At 22.3% G+C, this 23641-nt stretch overlaps 3 protein-coding genes across 10 annotated transcripts; 2 read left to right on the forward strand and 1 right to left on the reverse strand.

Moving 5' to 3' along the window:
* The first annotated feature begins 3051 nt into the window (after nucleotides 1–3051).
* Nucleotides 3052–6263, forward strand: alpha-Man-Ib (alpha-Mannosidase class I b). Its single transcript, XM_012488000.3, has 12 exons — nucleotides 3052–3194; nucleotides 3316–3470; nucleotides 3554–3721; nucleotides 3810–3966; nucleotides 4052–4237; nucleotides 4320–4468; nucleotides 4553–4741; nucleotides 4820–5007; nucleotides 5111–5237; nucleotides 5327–5491; nucleotides 5568–5717; nucleotides 5880–6263. The coding sequence occupies exons 2-12, from the start codon at nucleotides 3372–3374 to the stop codon at nucleotides 6096–6098; spliced, it is 1797 nt and encodes a 598-aa protein (XP_012343454.1). The 5' UTR covers nucleotides 3052–3194; nucleotides 3316–3371; the 3' UTR covers nucleotides 6099–6263.
* Nucleotides 6264–9309: 3046 nt separating this feature from the next.
* LOC100871875 (uncharacterized) lies at nucleotides 9310–16008 on the reverse strand. Of its 6 annotated transcripts, XM_086909217.1 has the most exons (4): nucleotides 12307–12347; nucleotides 11611–11656; nucleotides 10668–10877; nucleotides 9310–9832 (listed from the first exon to the last, which is right to left on the reverse strand). In XM_086909217.1, the coding sequence occupies exons 3-4, from the start codon at nucleotides 10745–10747 to the stop codon at nucleotides 9499–9501; spliced, it is 414 nt and encodes a 137-aa protein (XP_086765343.1). In that variant the 5' UTR covers nucleotides 10748–10877; nucleotides 11611–11656; nucleotides 12307–12347; the 3' UTR covers nucleotides 9310–9498. The 6 variants fall into 6 exon arrangements, with proteins under 6 accessions (XP_086765343.1, XP_012343459.1, XP_086765344.1 ...); XM_012488005.3 differs by lacking the exons at nucleotides 10668–10877; nucleotides 11611–11656; nucleotides 12307–12347 and adding exons at nucleotides 15371–15482; nucleotides 15551–16008; XM_086909218.1 differs by lacking the exons at nucleotides 11611–11656; nucleotides 12307–12347 and adding an exon at nucleotides 15043–15090.
* Nucleotides 16009–16547: 539 nt separating this feature from the next.
* Nucleotides 16548–23251, forward strand: LOC100872237 (putative ATP-dependent RNA helicase DDX5). Of its 3 annotated transcripts, none has more exons than XM_012487985.3 (8): nucleotides 16548–16723; nucleotides 17215–17565; nucleotides 17963–18616; nucleotides 18701–18873; nucleotides 18939–18998; nucleotides 22299–22541; nucleotides 22646–22810; nucleotides 22897–23251. In XM_012487985.3, exons 1-8 carry the CDS (start codon nucleotides 16707–16709, stop codon nucleotides 22923–22925), a joined length of 1692 nt encoding a protein of 563 aa, XP_012343439.1. In that variant the 5' UTR covers nucleotides 16548–16706; the 3' UTR covers nucleotides 22926–23251. The 3 variants fall into 3 exon arrangements, with proteins under 3 accessions (XP_012343439.1, XP_003690078.1, XP_012343446.1); XM_003690030.4 differs by having other exon boundaries at nucleotides 22913–23251; XM_012487992.3 differs by lacking the exon at nucleotides 16548–16723 and adding an exon at nucleotides 17677–17782 and having other exon boundaries at nucleotides 17429–17565; nucleotides 22913–23251.
* The last annotated feature ends 390 nt before the right edge of the window (nucleotides 23252–23641 follow it).

Raw genomic sequence — 23641 nt, forward strand, 5'->3', positions numbered from 1 at the left:
ACCAAAAGGGAATCGAAATTTGTTTTTTCTTTTCTTTTTTTCTTTTTTTTTTTTTTTTCATTTACCTTTTGAAATTTTTTGGAATTATTATCTTCTAATCATCCGTTTGATATTTGTTATTCATCGATGTTGCTTCGAAGAACGAAGAAATATTGAAAATGTTGTAAGAATTTTCAAAGTTCAAAGTTTTTATTATTGCATTTTAATTTTACCTCTTTTTTGATATTTTCGGAATAATCTGTTTCTTGTTGTAATATTTTTTTTTTTTATATTACAATATAAGGTCTTCGTGGTGTTAAAATGAACGTAAACTTTTACCAACGATTTGATATCAATGAAAATATTGATCGAAAATATTGATTAAATCGGGATTGATTAAAACGGGAAAAAGAGATTATTGGAAATGAAAAAAAATTTTAGAAACGTGATAAACTATACTTGTGAAAGGAATTTCTTCAAATGGAGAACAAGGAATTGGAAGAATTTTAAAAATGGAATAGTGATTCGTTAATTATATCACAAACTTTGTCTCATAAATTGAAGTGGTTAAGAGATATACTGTACAGAACATATGATATTGTTACATCATTATCATGTCTAAGAATTTTTAACACGATTAAATAGATAATAAGTTTTTTATACAATAATCAATTTTTCACCAGAATTTATATACTAACTTATTGAGATTAAACAAAGAAGAAAGTTATTATTATTATTAAGATTGTCTATTAATAGATAATCAATCAAAAATAAAGAAAATTTGATTAAAAGTCTGATGAGAAATATGTATAAATCATTAATTAAGTTGTATAAATTTTTTTTTGGTTTAAAAAAAATATTAATTTTCTTTTCTTTCGTATTTCGTATTAATCGTATTAAATATATATAAATTTTGATAAATAATTTTCTTAAAAATAATCATCTTTTACAATTTATTAATTTTTCCTTGACTCTATATTTTTAAGTAACTTTTTACACATAATATTCCAGTCACATAAAAATTAAAATTAAAATTCATATCTTATATATATATATATATGTTGTTATGAAAAAGAATGAAATGATATCGTAATGTAATATATCCAATTCAAATTTACAAAAATGAATTCTTAACAAATTTAATTAATTAAAAATATATATTTAAAAAACTTTATATATTTCCAAAACTAAATCATTTAATAAATAATTTTGACTTACAGCATAAATAAATTTTTATGTAACTGGAACGTGTAACGATATTATTGCAATATAAATGCTTTAAAGTTTTTTTCTTTATTTTACAAAAATTACTTGTAAATAAATTTAATATCTACAATGCAATATATATTGTAAAATGCGTTTGCAAAAAAAACTCATTTTATATTGTACATTTGTAATGCTCAAAGTCGAATCATTAAATGCGAGATTCAAAGATTTCTTAGTAGTTTTTAAGTAAAATAAAACTGGGCAAATAACATTTGATAAAATAAAAAAAAATTGATTAACTTATTAAATATAACATTTATCCTTAATAAAGAGAAAAGAAGAAAATTCTTCAAATTATCATTGTTTATAAAATAATCCATGTTCATTAATATATACTAAAAGTTCATCGTTTATGTATTCGATGGTAATAAGCTTATCTAAACTTTACAATTTGTACAATAAAGTTTCTTCAAATTAAATCTTGAATTATTATATATTAATTAAATATTTCAATATTTCATCATATCCCATTAAATGAATCCAAATCATTTAAATTAATAAATATATTTAATGCCTCTCTCAATGAATCTTTATTAATTTGAAATTTTTATTTGAAATTTATATAAAACATAAATAAGAAGAATAAATAATCAGAATAAAAAAAAAAGAAATAGTATAAGAATTGACCATTAGTGCTATCTCTTGAATGATAGAGACATTTCTTAGAAAACAAGATAAAGTAGATTAAGAATTAAGGAACAGCACCATCTCTCGAATGTTAAAGACATTTTTCTAAAAATACTCAAGAGATGGCGTTAATAGTGAATTTTTATTCTATCTATATCCTTTTCTTATTATTTGTTATCCTTGTCTATTTAGTTTCATTTGTGATACTCTAGAGATGACATTAATTCTAATCTCTGATTTTTTTCTATTTTTGTTTTTTTTCTCATTATTTGTTCTGCTTTTTTATATTTATTTCATCTTTGAAGATAATACGGATTCTTTAAATTATTTATCCTAATTTATTTATCTCTTTTCCGTTATTTCTTTTCCTTATCTATACTTGTTTATATTCCGTGATCACGACAAGATGGGAGAGATTAATTGAATATACTTTTATCATTTCTTTTTCAAATTTAATGTTTAATATTAAAATATTATATTCTCAATTTTATAATATATTTTTAGTATGTTTAGTATGTTTAAAAATATTTAATTGAAAAATATCATAAATAATTTTAATTTTGATAATTAATTTAAATTTTCTGAGATGAGAAACTCATAAAGATATTAAAAAAAAATTAAGAAAAAAGAATTTCTTAGAAAGAAAAGAAAAGAAAATAAAAACAAAAAGATATAAAAAAATATATTATATTTTTTTACATAATATAAAAATGCAAAAAATATAATATAAATATAAATATATATATATATATGCGATAAAAAAAATACAAAAATATACACATGAAATATATTATAAATATTTATAATTATAATATATAAAAATAATATATATATATATATACTTGGATAAAATTCATATATTAAAAATTACGATAATTAAAATTCTTTTTTATTTTTATACGTGTGTACGCGTATATATAGAAATAAAAATAAGCATGTAAATAAAAATCTTTAATATATATCTCATAAAATTAATCGAATAATGAGATTTCATTGGATATTTTTTATATTATTTAAAATTTTTTTCTATTTGTAACAGTACAAATTTATTTATTTTTAACAATTAAATAATGGTTACAAATAGTATATATTTATGATACTTTAATATTTAATCGTTTGATCGTCACTCTCATATAATTATGGTGTTAATCCATAAAACATATTTATTCAATTGATGACATTACATTATAATTTAATAAAATTTAATGAAATTATAATAAAATTAATAAAATTGGTAATGCTAAATTTATAAACTCAAATTATTAACTTTCATAGTATCAGAGTTTAACATCACGATATTGATGGTTCGTGACATTCATGCGGTATGAGTTTATTTTTCTAAATTTTATTAGTAGAAACTAAGTAGCAGCATGCTCGATACGAATTTTATAAATGAAGACTTTCATAATTGATAAACAATCATCGTATTATCATTTTTTAAAGAGTTCTGGCTCTTATTATCATTGCGTTCGCCAGAACAACTTAACCTTTGATGAAATATGTTTCCGCCGAAAGACTTGGAGAAATCAGATTATATTAGTTTAAATATCCAAGAAAGTGCAACATTTACACGAGGATCATCACGTAGTCTTTGGAGGGTAAGTCTATAAAATATTTTTCTCAGCAATGTAAATGTGTCTTTTTTAAAAAATTATTCGCAATTAAAAATCTTTTTTTTCAGCAATGGAATCAGTTGTCAAGGTTTCAAAGAAATATTCTTTATTTCTTAATTATTACAATCATATTAGTTATATTTTATCTTTTACCTGGTGATAATAAAAACGGAGTTTTAGACGAAAGTGACTATAATAATATAGAAGTAGTGCAAGATACCCTTAAATATGAGAAGGTACAATTAATTAGATATAAATGAGATTTATATAAAAAAAGAAACATCTTTTTACATTATATAGTTTCTCTAAAAAATAATTTTTTAGGCGGCAGAAGATATTGTAGTAGATAGTATAAATCAAGAACATAAAGGAGGTGGGGAGGTCATTGAGGAACCTGAATTCCAACCAGAAATAAACCAGGTGGACGATGATCAAATTGGAGAACCACCTCAACCTAAACCAAATACACTTAAATTTAATGGTAACTTTGTATTAAATATTACATCTTTGTAATTTAATTATTAAACTCTTTTATTTATTAATAATATTATATTTATTTATTTTAGGACCACAGAATAATAGACAAAAAGCTATAGTTGCAGCATTCAAACATTCATGGAATGGATATAAAGAATATGCTTGGGGTTATGATAATATAAAACCAATATCAAGAAAATATTATGAATGGTTTGGCTTAGGTCTTACTATAGTTGATTCTCTTGGTACTATGTATATAATGGGTTTAAATAATGGTATTAATTTATATTTAATATATATATTATTTATACAGTTATAAAGATTTACAAAATTAATAATATTTTTTATTATTTTTAGAATTTTTAGAAGCTAAAATGTGGGTTGAAAAAAATTTAGTATTTTCTTCAAATAGAGATGTTAATTTATTTGAAGTTACAATTAGGGTATTAGGAGGTCTATTATCAGCATATCATCTTTCAGGTGATAAGATTTTCTTAAATAAAGCTGTAAGTTTCTCTCATGTTTCAAAATTATAACTAAATTAAAAATTAATTTAAAAAAAATTAATTATAAATAATTCTGAATCATAGACAGAATTAGGAGACCGTTTAATGCCAGCATTTTCTACTTCATCTGGCGTTCCTTATTCCGACGTAAATCTTGGAACTAAAACTGCACATGGTCCTAAATGGGGTCCTGATAGCAGTACAAGTGAAGTTACTTCAATTCAATTAGAATTTCGTGATTTAAGTCGTAGTACAGGAGATCCTAAATTTGAGGTATATGTGAACATATTTCAATCGTAAATATTTTATTTGTATTCTATAAAAAAAAATATGCAAATTATTATTCTTCAGGAAGCAGTAGCAAAAGTGTCGGAACATGTACATCAATTAGAAAAATATGATGGTTTAGTACCCATTTTTATTAATGCTAATACTGGACAATTTAGAGATCATTCAACAATTACACTCGGTGCACGCGGTGATAGTTATTATGAATATTTACTGAAACAATGGCTTCAAACAGGAAAGACTATTAATTAGTTAGTATTTTTACCATAGTTATTATTATTACTATGGTTTATTTAAATTTTTTTTTCTTATGATATTATTTATAAATTTATGATAATCATTTAAATTTTTTAGCTTACGAGATGATTATCTATTAGGTATTGCTGGAACTCAAAAGCATTTGGTAAAACGTACAGCAATTAATAAATATCTTTTCATAGCAGAATTAGTTGGAGCAAACAAAGAAATAACACCAAAAATGGTAAATTTTAAAATAAAAATATTTATCATAATTTAATATTATCAATAATGTATTATTAATAATTATTATATATTGTATATACTTCATAGGATCATCTTACATGTTACTTAGGAGGTACTTTAGCTTTAGGAGTACATCATGGTTTACCATCTGATCATATGAATCTTGCTAATGAAATTGTTAAGACTTGTTATCAAACATATGCAATTCAACCCACATTCCTTGCTCCAGAAATTACTTATTTTAATATTCAGGTAATTATAATAATAATAATAATAATAAAGATAAAGATAATAATTATTAAAGTATACAGATATATTATATATTTAGAATACAGATGGAGAAAAATCAATGGATATGTATGTAAAGATGAATGATGCACATAATTTACTCAGACCAGAGTTCATTGAAAGTATTTTTTATATGTGGTATTTTACTGGGAATAAGACTTATCAAGATTGGGGATGGCAAATATTTCAAGTAAATATTTCAATAATTATATTTTCCTATGAAATATATATACTTTTATTGCTTATATATATTTATTGCTTATATATATTATATTTTTAATCACATACACATATACACACACATACATACATATATATATAAAATATATATATATATATATATAATTTGTAGGCTTTTGAAAATTATACGAAAGTAGAAAAAGGATACACCAGCATTGGAAACGTGAGAATTGTTTATAATACACCACAAAAGGATATGACAGAAAGTTTTTGGTTTGCTGAAACTTTAAAATATTTGTACTTGTTGTTTGATGATACAAGACAATTAATAGATTTAGATAGATGGGTATTTAATTCTGAAGGACATCCGCTACCTATATATGAATCGTAATTAAATCTGACCAGATAATTTCATATATGGCATAATTTGTATAAATTTGCACCTTTAGAGTCTTAAACATCTTTCGAGGCCAGTGAATAGATATCTTAACATCGTATGCAAATAAGAAATTAATCGAATTAATGTACTTTAAAATAGATTTTTAGATTAATGATATTCTACAAATAGTTCTTGAACTACATTTTCATAAAAATATTTTTCATGCATTATTCTATAAAAAAAAGAAGCATTTACTAATAATTAATAATTATTTGTGCTCAATTTTTTTACTAATTTTCTAATTCAAAACTATATATTTTTAAATTCATCATTATAATCTATAATGATAAATAATTTAAAAATATAAAACGTATTTAAAAGATCATATTTCTAAACAGTGTATAAAAATTGTTGAGTACAATGTTTAAAAAAGAAATTTAAAAAAATTATTCTCTTATAGTCTGATATTAAATCCTCTTCTTTTTATCTCAAGTAGGAACACTTACAAAAATTACAAATCATCTATATTATTTATTTATAAAAAAAACTATTATAAATTGATTAAACAAGAATTTTAAAAATAATATTAATTTAAGATATCTTCAAAGATCCTAGTCAAATCAAACTTTCTTTTTTGTTAATAAATATAGAATATTTTATTTCTTATATATTTTTATATTTAATTATTTTAGTTTAATAAACTATTAGTAAATGAACATGACATTAAAAAATGAAGATTTCTAAATAACTATTTCTAAATAACATATATCAATTTTTTAAAATATTAAGAATATTCTCTTATCTTTTAAAATTTATTATAGAAATATTTCTATAATATAAAACATCCTATATAGCACATATACATATAACATAAATATATGTATATATAGTGATATACTAAACACTTTGAATTATTACTCAAAATTTTAATTCATTATTCCTCTTATAATAATTTAAATCTTATTTATTGCACATTTTTTGTATAAAATATTAACAAATATTAAATGTTTACAAAAATTTTATAGGTAATATTGAAAAAAACGAGCAATCAATAAATTAAAATACCAAAATATATATCATAGAAATATATCACAAGAATATGTAGGCGTTTTATTTATGAACAATTAATGAGATAGTAGTAAGCTATCATCATTTAATCAAAATATTAATGTAAATCTAAATCAGAATTGTTATCAAAGTAATTAATCTATAAAGATAGTAAATTTTAAATTTTACTTTAAAATATTATATGATAGAAATTTAAATTATTCACACACAACATGCATACATTTTATATAGTTTCTGAGATATAATATGTAAATTAAACTGATTTTGTTGATGATTAATTTATATATATATAGAATATTTATATAATATATGGTATTCTAAAGAAAAAACTTTTTTAAGAAAATTAAAATTTTTAATTTTAATATCTAAAAATGTAATTTATCTTAAGAAAAAACATAATAAAATTATTTTTAGACATGCATTTATTCATGCACTATAACAAATAAATTTTCAATATTAATATTATTTTAAAAAAAATTAAACATTAGATAAAATTATTAAAAATAAACATAAATTGCATTCTTGTAATATAAAAATATTTGTTTGGCAAAACTTCATTTTTTAAATTTATTGTTGAATTTTATATTTATATTTTGTACTGTTAATTATATCATATAACTTAATTTATTCTACTTTCCAACAAGTGTAATTCATAAAAATATAAATAATATTAAAAATAATGAATAATTAAGTTAGATAAATATATTACATTATTATATAGATTATTAAATTGCACTTTATGTTACTAATTTCATTATTTAAATATTTTATTATACTTGCAAAACAATTGATACGATGCTCGTACTTTAGATTTTTAAAATATTTTAATACAAAAATCGAAAAATAAACCATATGAATATTTGAAACATTTATTTAAAGAGAAATATATTTTATTTGTTGAATTTAATTTCATTATATATTATTATGATCTTCAAAAATAATTTATTTATATTTATATTATATATCAATGAGACATAATTTAACATTATGAAATACAGAATTTGAAAATTTTTAATTATTGAATTTCTTACATTACTCTATTTTTTGTCAATTATTTATAAAAATAATAAATTTATATAAATGAATTTCGTAAATTAATTGATATGGATTTTAAAATCATGGCAGTGCCTTTAATTTGTACGATATCATTTTGAAATATATTTACAAAATATATATTTTTTTTTTTACTAAAGAATTTAATAATTTTATCGTATTATTCTCAATTTTAAATGTAACAACTGCATATATCAAATTTATATATTGTAATTTTTGTACATTTTATTTCTTATATAATATTTTAAGATTTTATGCCATTTATAAATATAAAATGTTATTTTCAAAAATATTTAATCTATTCAAGTATTTTATTCTATAATGAATATGTTTTATAATTTCAGTATGTAAATAAATTTACGGCACTTAAGCAGTCTTTAAGAATAATTAACATTATGACTTTTCATTCTTAATTTTCTGATGGAATAAAATATATGTATATGTATATATATGTAGTATAATTTTTAAAAGGAAAAAATTGCTATTTAAAATTTATTTAATATTAAACTATTTTTAGTGCCTTGTTTAAATAATGTATAAACATTTAGAAACTAATCTAATATCACTATGTAAAAATAGGAATGCACGAATAAGATTATCATGCGGAATTTTTTTATAAAATTAAATTCATTGTTAATAGTAAATTATAGCCAGATAATTTTTGTTAAAAACTTATAAGAATAATATATAAAAAAATAATTTTTATAAATTAAAATGAAATTTAACAGTCTATGAAATGTTAATAATTACTATTGTTATAATTATAAAATCAATTAATTGTTATATACATTTTGAATAAGCAATATTAAGATTAATTGATTCTTTTATGTCAAAAATAATGTAAAAATTTGTAAAAGATTTAAAAATGTAATCTATATATATAATATATATATTATATATATATATATATATCTTAACTAAAAGATTTCAATTTCTTCATTTTCATATACTTCATAAATATCGCACAATACAAAAATAATTATTTTATAAAAATATCAAATTTTTCAATTATCTTATTGAAATTTGTTCGTTTTTAAAATATGTTTTTAACATATTTCATTCATTTTCATTTAGTAAATAGAAATCGGAGATAAGAATAAGATTTTTTTTTAAATACGAAGATTTAATATTCGCTTAAAAAATTAAAACTCGATTATTAAAATTCCATTTGAATTTGTATCCCATATAATTCAATGGAAATGTGTATCATTCAAATTCTCTTCACACGCACATATACTAAACGCATGCAACGAATATAAATGATTATTCGATACGCGAAGAATTCTGGCTGTTAAAGTATTACACACTCGCAGCACTGCTGCGTAAAATATATACAATCTACAACGCAAGAATCATTTTCAGATTGGGCGATTGGCTTGGTTGTCTCCGAGTCGAATCCATTTCTTTCAATTTTCGGTTGTGGCTCGGGAACCGGAAGCACTGCTTGCGTGATAGGCACTGCATTCTCAATCGTCTCGGCATCAGTATTCAATAATTTATTCGTCACCGGAGTAGTAGGTGTGGTTGGTGTGATTTTACCAGAACAGGCTTCGTCTGGTATATCGTAATCTACCAAAGGTACAGAAGTCTGGAGTGGTGGAGGTGAATCACTGGACATGATGACACTAAAACAAAATTTCTTTTAAATTTTTTTTTTGTTTCTTTTTAAACAAATATTTTATTTTTCACTTACAATAAAAAAATATTCAATATAAATTTTTTAAATAAAATTAAAATTGATTTGCATATTTTTATTTCAATCAAGTATTTATTTTGTATTTATTTTTCATAATAAAAACATAATTATTAAAAACTAAGAGTATGGCATGAAATATAAGATTTATATTTATTTATTTTATTAATTATAATCATATATTCTCTAGAAATACGCATAATTTTTTTCATGAAATAATTTTTCATGGAAAACTTTATGAGAAAATTTAAAAAAAAATTAAATTTTTCTGTAAATTGAATTTAGAATTATATATTGCTCTCTTGATCTGATCAATTGGTGCTTTGTTATTCACATTTGACACATAGTTGACCCTAGTTTCTTTACTATTCAACTTAAGTTAGTCAACTTAAGCATTATTCGTGCTTATCGCAATGCACCTAAATATTCATCATTTAATTCGAAGTATGTTGAATGCTTATATTTTCCTGACTAAATTAATCTAATTATTTTATATTTTTTGATTTGTCGTAATATAATTATTTATATAATAACTATATAAACTATATAAAAGAATTTATATAAACTATAAAAAAATATCGATAATAATCAAAATCGTAATCTTATAGTATTATTCGAATATTCATATAAAGATTTAGTGTTTGATACAAGAAAAATATGGACTACACCTAAGACATTCTTTCATTAAATATTATAAAGGGTTTCTATCTTTTTCTCTTCTTCTTCCTTTTAAATACTTGGTAGAAAGTGTAAAGAAAAAGACATACCACCTAGCTTTCATACATGGTTGCATTCTACTCTTTTCTTCTGACGTCAAAGTAGAATAAAAGGATATTTGCTTGGCCATTTTGTAAGTATCGCAGATTTCAAGTGATTAGAATCATGCCATCTCATGTGAAAATATGCCTCAAGATTCGTGTTTCGAATTGTTTATCCTTCTTCATCAATACTGCGAATAGAGCGCCACATCTCCCTTCCTGTTTTATTCCAAGTTCACACATCACTGATCACACATTACATTATCCAATTTTGTATAATTTCGATTAAATAAAATAAAAAAATTTAAGTTTTGTTTTTTTGATAATTAAACATGCAATATTTTAATAACACGATCTTAACGTATTAATAAAAATAAAGATATTAAAAATGTTTTATAATATATTAAAAATTTAAATCAGTCCTTGATTTTGAAAAATATTGAAAAATTAGCTTACAGTTAGTTTATAATCGAATATTTTTATTTTTTTTATTTTCAATTAAAAAATAAAACAAAAATCATTTTCATAAATTACATGAATTACATAATTATTATTTCGAGAAAAAACGAGCGACTTCTATTAAATAAATTCTTGCAGTTAATCAAGACTACTAATATGACAACAGTTTCTATTGATTAAATACATGCATTGTCCATTGAAATATATTTGCTCATAATAAAACGATCGAGCTTCAGTTTATGCATTTATATATAACATTATACGAAATATTATTTAATTAAGTGTAAAGTATAAAATTTAAATTCAACAATTTCATAATCAAAATTGTTAAATTATTTAATAATTGATATAATAATAAATTTTTCTTTATCAATTAAAATTTCAATAAAGAAAATTATATTCATTCACCAATAAAATAAAATAACTGGCTTATTTTATGCTTAATAGAATATATTCGCACTTGAAGATTTACATGAAAAAAGAAATACCCTACACGTCATGAAATAAAAACTCGTCATAATGAATTCACACCAGAAATACTAGAAATAATTTACATTCGAGACGAACATTTTGTTATTATATAAATTATAATTATGATATATTATATTTTATATATATATTTGTATATTATATATGTATTATATATAAAAAATTAATCAATAAAAATTAAAATCGTATCAAATTTTTTTAATTCTACTTATGATAGTTTGATAACATCGATAGTTATTTCGATATTCGAATCACCATTGTTCAGTTACTAGAACAAGAATTCTTTATAAATATAATTTCTTTGTTATTATATAAACATATCAATTCAATGATTTTAATTATAGTTAAATTAATTAATATATTAATGATAATATTCATAAAATAAATTAAAAATAAAAATTAAAAAATGAATAAAGAAAAACAATTTCATTAAAATCAATTAGCAAAACTGAATTATTTATTACTAAAAAATTCTAGTATAAACAAATTGTTCGTCTTATCTTTACAAAAATTTAACAAGTATATCACTTCACATTTTAAAATTCATTTATATATTTATTCACAATCACGAAAGTACGGAATAATTAACAATTGCATGTACTATTGTTATAACTTTTATATTATATTTTTATAAATAAATTACACTATAAATAATATTTTTTTTAAATATTAATTTTTTATATTAAAATATTTGGTATACCGCGAAACATGAGCAGTTCGTGTCTCGATCTACGTTGAACTGCTCGATCTAACTCTTAATATTTCTATCCCGCGTGTATACTTTTCACGTGGATACAGGAGCGTATCTTTCTACGAAAATCACCCTTCTTTCAAATAAAAATAATTTATTTTTAAAAATTCAAAAAAAATTACTAAATGGTTAAATATTAAAAATTAAATATATAATTATTATTTAATGATAATTTATAAAATATATAAATTTGAAAATGAATTAAATTTACATAAAAATATTTAAATATGTATTTATATTACTTTTTTTAAAATTAATTTTGTAAATTAATTTAATATAACAAAAGAAATAAATATTTTATATATATATTTAGTTAATGATTTTAAAATAGTTTTAAAATAATATGTCTATACGCTCTTATACAATAATATCTATAAAGTAAAAGGATCTTATTGGAAACAACTTAAAAAGAATGTTCGACGAATGAAAGTTTCATAAAACCACAAGCGGGATTAGTATCACTTTTCAGAAAATTACATAAGCAAAAAATTTATTATTATTAGAACTATGAATATGAAAAATAAACTATAAATTTTATGAAATTATTTATGTTCAAATCTCTAATACAGTTATATTGAAATTAGATTTTTAGTAATATGTTTACATACAAAGGCCACATAGTACTTCATTAAAGAAGACTTACTTCCACAAATTAAAACACATTACATTTCATTTAATATCTTTACATATATCTCACAGAAAATGTATAATTAAATACTTCGTTTCATTCCCTTACATTTTTATAATTGCAGTAGCATTTATTTTATCGCTATTATAAAGGACTTTTTTTTTAAAGGTTTATTTGTAATCACATATTTAAAACTTCGATCTTCAATTAAAATTAGAATTATCACAAATGTAATAAAAATTATCTTTATAAAAACAAAATTTAAGAAATTGATATTTTTTATTTGATAAGAATAGATATTTTTATTTTTAAATTAAAAAAAAGAAAAAAAAAAGAAAACTACATAAAAATAAAATTTTAAACATTATATGTGAATATTTCGTATGAGTTTTTATAATAAAAAGTGAAAAAAATACTTAATATTTTAATCAAATTCAATCGATTAACGATTGAGGAAATGAGAACTAAAGAATCAAAATTAAACAAGAGAGAACAAGGGTGAGAAAAGAATGCTTAACCTCGAAATCTGCCAAATCGGTTTATTGAACTTACTCATAGGATCCACGTTGTAGCAATAGATTTTTAAAACGCATAACTTCGTGATTAGTAAAACAATTATTGAAACAAACTATCTCGATTGCGCTTGTTTATATTCACAAATTACCGTACGAAAAATCGAAATTATATAGAATCTCAATTTCAACGAGCGACGAGCATGCAGATACACGAAAGACTGGCAAGAGACAAGCAAAGTATACACAGCAAGCGGGAAGCAGGTGAGGTAAAGACAAAACTTGCCGGGTGAACGACAATCATTTAATAAATTAAATATTAACAATTTATATAATAATTCTTCAATTCGAAATTAAATTTATATTACATAAAAATTTAATATTATTATTAATAAATATCTAAAACTTTACATGCAAAATTTTTACAAATATAATGGTTTTATAATATTTGACTATCGATAATTAAATGAAATGAAAAATGTATATTAATTTTACTTAATTACTTTATTAATATTATTAAGAAACAATTATTGGTATTATTAAATCATAAAATATATGTGATTAATCTAATTATTATATAATAGAAATATAATAGTATTATTAAACAACTATTTTGAATGCATATACAACATAACAAGACGCGCATGCGTCACAAAACAGATTCTAATCTTTCATAAATATATTTTGTTATATTTTAAAAATTTTTCTTATATTCTATTTTTATCAAATCTATATTATTTTCTATATTATATATTATATAATATATAAAATCTTTTTAAAAATATATACTAATATAATTTAATGATTGAAAATTTAATTTATTTTGATTTATTTATTATTACTACTTAAAATATAAGGGATATAAATTGATCCAGACTAATGCACCCTTCTTTTTTTGTTACGATATTCCTATTATTCAATATATTAAGAACCGGATGTATTTTTACTACCGACAAACCTTTCTCAATATACGATTATGAAGTTCCTTATTAACATTGGATAAACTTATTAGAAAAAAATTTTAAAATAGTTACTTAATATAAAAATATAATAAATTAGAACAAATTAATTTAATAAACATAGCGTTTAAACTAATTTTAAAAATAAATTTATTTAAAAAAAATAATATGTATTATATAAATTTGATCATTTCTTTATAAATTTAATTCAGCGTATAATGTTATTAATTTTTTTAATCTAGATTTTATTGAAGCATTTCTTTTTAATTTATTTCATCTTTTAATATACACATAAGCGAATCATATAAAACCGGTTTTAAAGCGAGATGGATACAGAAGAATAAAATTTTTCAAATTAATGGCTTTTGAAAAAGTCATAGATAAATTGAATCATAATAATTTATTTTTTTATTTTTATAATATATATGTAAATAAATAAATAATATAATTAATTAAAAAAATTTTCAAGACTGAATGTATAATTTAATTTTTTATTTTCATTAAAAATAGATTATAAATGTTTGTATTTAAAGTACCATTTTCAAATATGCACTTGGATATTGCTTAACACATTTATTTCGTTTACCTTCAAAGATGATAGATTAAATTACTTCTTCACCTTCGCAGAAGTCACTTGACACCACAAAGCATCAGTCATGACATTAAGAAATAAGAATAAATAAGAACAGAGTATCAAACACTAATTCATAAAAATATTTCCATACTCATTATCAATATTACGACATATATCAATAAAAAGATAAATAATAATCGAAAAGCATTTTAATTTTTCCATATTTTTTGATTCTTAATAGTGTGTTAAAATATACAAAAACAACATAGAAGACAAATAAAAAATTCATATCATTTTTTTAAATAATTTTTAATACAATTTTTAAAATATGTAGATTTACCTTTCAGATGTACAAGGAATTTCTTCCGCATAAACATCAGCACGTGTGGTTATTGTTCCGTTTCTCATCGTACCGTAGTTGTCGCATAACAAAAAAGGAAGTGGTGTTGATCCTGAAATTTAGTTGTCGTTGACGCTTCGATTATTTTTGATCACATTTTGCGTGAAGTCATCTTCTTACTTTGTCTTATTAGATCATGCATATTGTTTCGCGTTATATGTTCGATGTTCAAGGTTTTTTGCATGCAATCCTTATTACTTTTTTATTTTACGATTTTTAATTGTCACGTCATTTTTAGAAATCTTTTCACTTCGATCAATCTTTTATATTTTATATTAATCTCGCAATATTGTTATAAATTTTATTTTATTAAGTATTAAGTATTAAGTATAACGATATTAAAGATTTTTTTATATAGAAGCATATATAGATATATGCATATTATATTATATTATATTATCACATAAATCATTTTAAAAAGAAAACTTTCTAACACTTAAAAAAAAAAAATAAAAAAATTTTATACATGTGGAGATTACAAATGAAATGTTTTGCTTGCATTTTAAATATTAATACACTATAATAATGCACGATAACTTAACCTCTCCTTTCACTTCAGTGGCTCAAGAGCAACTAATAGTAACAAATGTTCTACTCTGCTGTGGAAATATGAACTACTGCCATCGATAGAGACGAATAGAAATGAAATAAACTTAAATATTATTAAAAAATGTTTTAATATCAATAAATAGAAAGATATTAATAAACAATATGTTTTTTTTACTTTAAGAAATAAATTTAATATTAAAAATTAAAAATTAAATTTATTAGAAATTTCAAATTAAATATTAAAAATTACAATAAAAAAAGAAAAATTACAGTTTTATAATTTATCATGTAAATTTTAATATTGAAAATTTTTCAAATTAATAAAATAAATAATAACTTAAAATTTTAAATAAATAATATATAACAGTTATGTTTGTATTGTATTTAATTTTAAACATTAAAAAACATTAAACATTAAAAAAGTTACAATTTATATAACATTATAATTTAATGTTAGGTTTTTCATTATTTAAAAATTTAACATTGTTTACAAAATTACAAAAATTATGATTATTAAAATAGATATTAATTGTTGCGCATGCGTGGAAAATTTTATAATGGTATCATTCTTTCTTATGATTGCGTCGTTTGTGGCATAGAAAACGCTTTCATTTACGGCTTTTGATTGGAGTTAAATTTTACAACTTACTATTTTTTTATGTTTGAGTAATTATTATTAATAGTAGAGCGTCATTAAAAGAAGGGAGAAAGTAAGAAAAAATTGAATATGGGTCGCTATAGAAGGTAAGCCATATATGTATAGATATGTGAAAATGCATGTTATCAATATGTTCAATGTTCAGTACTAATATCACATATTTGAAGTGAATATATTTAAATAGCAATTGTTCGCAGTACAGTAGAAAAAATTATATATAAAATGAGAAATAAGACTATAAAACTAAGGAGAGATTCTAAAGAGATTTATATTTTTACAGCCATTATAACCTTCTGCATATTTTTGATATAGACTTCAAAAGAATTTATATATATATACATATTACAAAATTTAAAATAATTTGAATTTTTAAAATTAATAATAAAATAAAAATGTTAGATGATATTTTAAATAAATTAATTAAATAAAATTACTATAGATTTAATATATTTTAAAAGAAGTATATATTATGTTAAAGAAATAGATAATAAAAATATTTGTATTTTTTACTTAGAAAATAATTTATATTTTAAATTTATTTTAGATATTAATAAATATTTTGTATTTTATTTTTTAGTCGTAGTCGTGATAGAGATAGGAGACGTAGATCTCGTAGCAGATCTCGTAGTAGATCACCAAGAGATAGAAGAAATTGGGGTGGTAGTGGAGGCAGAGATCGAGGTGGTGGTAGAAATAGCCGTGGGCAACCTGGAGCAAATTTAAGAAAACCTAGATGGGATTTAAGTCGATTAGAACCTTTTAAAAAAGATTTTTATGTACCACATGAAGCAGTTCAAAACCGTGATCCACGTATAGTTGAACAATACAGAAGTGAAAAAGAAATTACCCTTAAGGGAAAAAATATACCTAATCCTGTATTTACATTTGAAGAAACAGGTTTTCCAGACTATGTTCTAAAAGAAATTAAGTAAGTTCTTTTAAAATAATAATTTTGTTTAAAATAAAAATGCTCCAAATGAATAAGTATTTACAATGTACAATTATTTTACAATAGTGATATTAGAATTTGTTTCTTAAGTTTAGAACAAGTATCCAGTATGCGATGACATGTACATTGTCAAGAATACTATCACACAGAACTTAAAACTTGTTTATTCTGGAACTTTTAACTTTCATCAGATCAAGTAAGAACAGAAGTAGAGTTGTTAGGATTTTAAGATAAAAACAGAATAGCAAAACATTAAAATTGATAAAAAAATTTGATTGAAATAAATATTGAAAAATTTGATTTAAACATTTATGCAAAATGAGATCAATTTGATTTAATGGATTATAAAAGAATTGTTGTTATTTATAATTTTCAGACGACAAGGTTTTACAGAACCTACATCAATACAAGCACAGGGTTGGCCAATTGCTTTAAGTGGAAGAGATATGGTAGGAATTGCATCAACTGGTTCTGGAAAAACACTATCTTATATACTTCCTGCAATTGTTCATATTAATAGTCAACCTAAATTAGGTCGAAAAGATGGACCTATTGCTTTAGTTTTAGCTCCAACACGAGAGCTTGCACAACAAATTCAACAAGTTGCTGATGATTTTGGTCATTCCTCTGGTATTAGAAATACATGTTTATATGGTGGAGCACCAAAAGGTGCACAAGCTAGAGATCTAGATGGTGGTGTAGAGATTGTTATAGCTACACCTGGTAGATTGTTAGATTTTCTTGAATCAGGACGTACAAATTTAAAAAGATGTACCTATTTAGTATTAGATGAAGCAGATAGAATGTTAGACATGGGATTTGAGCCTCAAATTAGAAAAATCATAGAACAAATTAGGCCAGATAGACAGACATTAATGTGGTCTGCTACATGGCCTAAAGAAGTAAAAAATTTAGCTGAAGATTTTCTAAAAGATTATGCTCAAATTAATGTTGGATCTCTACAATTAGCTGCAAATCATAATATATTACAAATTATTGATGTATGTCAAGACTATGAAAAAGAAAATAAGTAAGAGATTAAGTATATATTTAAAAAACTATTTATATGTCAAAAAAATATTAAATTCTTCTATTTCTAATATTATTTTTATAGATTGAGTACCCTTTTAAAAGAAATAATGGCAGAAAGTGAAAACAAAACTATTGTATTTATTGAAACAAAACGCAGAGTAGATGAAATCACAAGAAAAATGAAGAGGGATGGTTGGCCAGCTGTTTGTATACATGGTGATAAGACACAACAAGAAAGAGATTGGGTTTTACAAGGTAAATATTAATTGTATATGACATTTCAAAATACAATCAAAACTGAGTTTTCTTTTCAATTTTAGATTTTAGATCGGGAAAAGCGCCAATTCTTGTCGCAACAGATGTTGCTGCTCGTGGACTTGGTAAGTAAATGATTGTTATGATATTTAATAAAATAGAAATAAGATCAAGTATTATTCATCATTTTCCTTTGGTATGGAAAATGAATTATTTTAAATCATATTTTTAGCAGTGATTTAATAATTATTATAATATTCTGAATATCTTGTTCTGATATAATATTAAAAGCATTATAAATAAATACATATAGTCAAAATATAATATATATTTGCTAATTAATATATATCTTTTAAATAGGTTTTCTTTTGTTACTGCAATTTGTTTCCAAACATGAAATAGTTTTATAATATTAATATACAAATGATTCTTATGTATGTAATAATCAGAACAAGATTTTATTAATGAACCACGTTATGATTAGAATCAAAATGAAAAAGATTTATCAATTTCTTAATTAGAAATAGTAATCAATATCAATAAATTATATAAATTATATTTAAATGATATTTTTCAAATTTAATAATTTGAAAATGTTAATAAGAAAATATTTTATAAAAATAACTTTACAAATTAAATTTAAATACATAATATTCTAAATGCATAATGTGGTTCATTTAGCATTTTTAATATGTGTAGTTATTTTGCTTCCTCATTTTTTGCTAAAGGTAATAATTTTTGAATATTATATGAAAGAAATAAAAAAAGAAAGAAATATACTCGGCAAGCATTTTTTATTGATTCATGAAGGTGAATAAAAGCAACCTAATTAAAAAAAAGTAAATGAATTTTAATTACAAACAAACATTTACAAAATTTATATTGAAAATGTAAAATATAATTTTCTTAAAGAATTATATAATTTTGTGGGATAATGAAAGGCACCATTTTATATTATTATATTTACATCATGATTATAATTTGAACTTAAAATTAATCTAATAAAAGTGTTTTATGCTTGCCAAAACTTATATAATGATTATAGAAGTTTAAATTATATTTTTTCCCATAAACTCGCTTTCATTGAGATTACCAGAATTTTGTAGAAGATAGTTGATAAAAGAATAAAATATGAAAAAAATAAACAAAAAAAAAACAAAAATACTGTAATACAAAATTCATATTGAACACAGGAAGATAATGAGATAAACATATACCTAACGCGGTTGGATCTTTGTTTGTATTGCAGAGGCACATTGCGCGCAGACCCACGCCGGGTAATGCAAAGCAAATTGGGGGTGCCCGCCGCCTGTTTGTTCGGTGGTGCACTAGTTTGCATTGTCTGCGCTGGCTGCGACGCGTGCCTCTATACGTCAATTACGTGAAGGGCCAGTCCGGGCCAAATCGGGATCTACTTTACCTTCTACATACTGGATATCAGTTCTACGCTACGCTGTACGCCATCTGGGCTGGCCAAGTCGTTGTTGCCAGAATAGAATCCCCTGCGCTGGCCGCTCAAGCTAATCAGACCCAACAACGGTCCAATGAGGCGGTGGCATGGTAGCTGATGCCAGAGCCTCTAAGTGTGCCCTGTAGCAACAGAATGGCGGAGGCTGTAGCTGGAGCGAGCGCAAACAGCCAGGCCCTGCCCGTACGTTGCTAGCGACACTCACCCACTGCCTAATTTTAGTATAACAGTAATTTTAAATTAATCGCTATATATATATATATATAACTGTATATATCAATAATTACAGTTTCTATATATAATAATTCAATCAATAATTAGTTTCACCCAGAAAAAGGGCAATTTGACTGTATAACATTCTTCTTTGATAAAGACTAAGATAGTTTTTGATTAAAGAAATTTCATTCAATACTGAAATATTGTACAATTATTAATTTAGGAGATGTAATTAAATATTGATCATAATTATAAAATTATAATGATTATAAATCAATTAAAAATTAATTGTATTTATTTATTATGTTATTTTATATATTTTATTTATTTTATTTATATTTAAAAGTTTCTCACAAAAATTTCAGTTAAAGTTAAATATCTTCTTTATTAAGAATTGCCCAACATTTCATTTGATCAAAAATGTCTTAGATTTTTATAAAGATGTAGTATAGTTCAAATAGCATTTTTCTAAGGGTTTTAATATGTATACTTTTTGCATATATATATGTAACAAAATGTTTTGTAAGATATGATATACTAAAACATATGAGAAATTCTTGAATTAAAACAAGTTAATTCTTTATATTTTTTGTGATCATTGTTTATCAACTTTGTAAAATATAATAACACCCACCTAAAAGTAATTTTATATTTCAAATTCTTTTTATATATATACATTTTACATAAATTTAAAAGTTGTTAATTAATGGTCACATAATATTATTAAGAACTCTCTTGTTTTTAGTTTAAGAATTTTTAATATTTTATATAGCCCATATTTTATAAAACATTCTGTACTTGTATGTATGCATATATGTACATTTCTATATACATACACATTCTTATATCCATTTAAATTTACATTTCCTTTATCCTTCTGAATCCTTCATAATAACTGTCATTACATATTCACATTATATTAACTATCACATTCAATAAAGTTTTTTGTATATCAATTCTGGTTTCATTTTATTTTGATATTTTTTTTATTAAGAATATAAATATATAATATTTATTGTAATAAAAATCAATAAATAATTTCATATATATATATAAATTAATAATATATAAAAAATTAAAAATAAAAATATACAGAAAAAGAAATAATATTTTTATTAATGAGGAACCAGAATTGTTTTTGAAAGGAAATTTATTTCAGCATTTTATACTTTTAAAACGCTCTCTAAAAACGTAATATTTTTTTTATTACTTTAGTTTTTATTTTATTTTATTATTTAAATAAAATTAGAAATAGATAATTATTTATTCTTAAAAAAATATAATAAATAAAATATTTTATAAAAGTTAGGTTCGATGTAGATAAGCTATACAATGTAGTTAGTTACAATTTCTCAGTAATAACACTGTATATTCGGCATCTTTATTTATATTTTCAATATTGCAATTGCACGTTCGTATTATGTTGTTAGAAATATAAAATGTCGAATCACACAGCATTACTACTGTGAAATCGCAACAATATCATATTGCTTGTCTATATCAGCACTTAATGTGTTTTTTTTTTTTTTTTTTTTAATTTTATTTTTTAAAACAAATATAATCAATGAATTTATAAATACTCTTTGGAGAGCGTATCTTAATCTAAAAATTTGTTCAAAATAAATGATTGATATTTAATACAATATTTTATACGTCTTGCCATACTACTATCTTAACCGATGTCTGTCTGGGAGGCGGATACTTTTGGTAACCAGCATCTAATACGTATGCTTTATTTCAGACGTTGAAGACGTCAAGTTTGTCATCAATTTTGACTATCCTTCCTGTTCGGAAGATTACGTTCATCGAATCGGTCGAACAGGGCGTCGGCAAAAAACTGGTACAGCCTATACCTTTTTTACACCTAATAATTCGAATAAGGCTAACGACCTAATCCAGGTATTAAAAGAAGCGAATCAAGTTATAAATCCAAAGCTATTAGAACTTGCCGATAGTAAAAGTGGTGGATATGGCAGGCATAGAGGTATTTGTATACTTTAATTTGATAAAATAAAATTTTTTTAACTTTTATCCTTTATTATTGCAATTTATATTTATTGATGTAATTAATTGATTTAATATTCTTAGGTGGAAGAAATAGATGGCGATCTCGAGGTGGCCGAAATGGAAAAGATCGTAGCTATTCAAGAAGTAGAAGTCGAAGTCATAGTAGAGAATACAACGGTCGTGGTAATCGTCGAAGTTATAGTCGGAGCTATTCCCGGAGTCGTAGTCCTGTTAGTAATCGTACAGGTAAATAATAATAAGTTCATATTATATTATTTACATTTTTATGATTTCAATGAAACAGATTTGCAAATTTTGTATTGTGTAAAAAGATTTGTATGTTTACAGAAGTAATCGGTAAAAGCTATTGGAGCAGCGAAAGATGATCTTCCATGAGCAGTTAATGACCAATTGCATATAATTAATGTTTTTTTTACGTCTCTTTTAAAGTACACACTTAATACACGTCATATAAATTGTAATATTGATATTCCACTAATGTAAACATGTCATATGACGTGTTACGTATAATCTTTGTGCATTACAAATAGATTATATTAGAAATATAAAATAAGTGTTTCCAACGAGCGAGTATACTTTCTTAAAATATAATAGAATGATGTGATCAATTGATAACACATATTAGAATATATTGATTTTAAATAAAGTGAAAAATTATTTAACCAACTTATCGAAATCAAAAACTCTGAATAAAACGAAGAATACAATTTGGTATTGTATCAATATTTATATATATATATATATATATATATATATTTCTGTATCCATAGATTTTTTCTTTAGTTCACATTTTAATTATATAACATAAATTTATATAAGAATTTGGAATTATTATATTCGCATATAATATGATATATATGTTTTATAAATGGCCGTTGCATATTTGATAATATAAAATAAGGAGTAAACGGTATAATTGTGTAAACGGCAATGTAACTTTAATTGATAAATGATAATAAATAACTTAAAAAAATCTAGATTAAAAAAAAAAATATCTACTGATATACTGAAATATTTGCTGATGAATAATTATAGGTAGATATATAGTGCTTATTA

The sequence above is a fragment of the Apis florea genome, unplaced genomic scaffold, assembly GCF_048593485.1.
Source record: "Apis florea isolate Af1SG1 unplaced genomic scaffold, ASM4859348v1 contig_3081_pilon, whole genome shotgun sequence".
Lineage (NCBI taxonomy): Eukaryota > Metazoa > Arthropoda > Insecta > Hymenoptera > Apidae > Apis > Apis florea.

What these genes read in the sequence shown, in the direction of transcription:
- LOC100871875 (XM_012488005.3), bottom strand. Translation starts at nt 15,614, where the DNA reads ATGCAAAAAACCTTGAACATCGAACATATAACGCGAAACAATATGCAT. An exon ending in GCATGATCTAATAAGACAAA is followed by an intron (nt 15,483 to 15,550) that starts GTAAGAAGATGA and finishes ACTAAATTTCAG; the next exon opens with GATCAACACCACTTCCTTTT. An exon ending in ATTCCTTGTACATCTGAAAG is followed by an intron (nt 9,833 to 15,370) that starts GTAAATCTACAT and finishes ATTTTGTTTTAG; the next exon opens with TGTCATCATGTCCAGTGATT.
- LOC100872237 (XM_003690030.4), top strand. An exon ending in AAGAGATTGGGTTTTACAAG is followed by an intron (nt 18,874 to 18,938) that starts GTAAATATTAAT and finishes TTTCAATTTTAG; the next exon opens with ATTTTAGATCGGGAAAAGCG. An exon ending in TGGATATGGCAGGCATAGAG is followed by an intron (nt 22,542 to 22,645) that starts GTATTTGTATAC and finishes TAATATTCTTAG; the next exon opens with GTGGAAGAAATAGATGGCGA.
- alpha-Man-Ib (XM_012488000.3), top strand. Translation starts at nt 3,372, where the DNA reads ATGTTTCCGCCGAAAGACTTGGAGAAATCAGATTATATTAGTTTAAAT. An exon ending in CATCACGTAGTCTTTGGAGG is followed by an intron (nt 3,471 to 3,553) that starts GTAAGTCTATAA and finishes CTTTTTTTTCAG; the next exon opens with CAATGGAATCAGTTGTCAAG. An exon ending in ATACCCTTAAATATGAGAAG is followed by an intron (nt 3,722 to 3,809) that starts GTACAATTAATT and finishes ATAATTTTTTAG; the next exon opens with GCGGCAGAAGATATTGTAGT.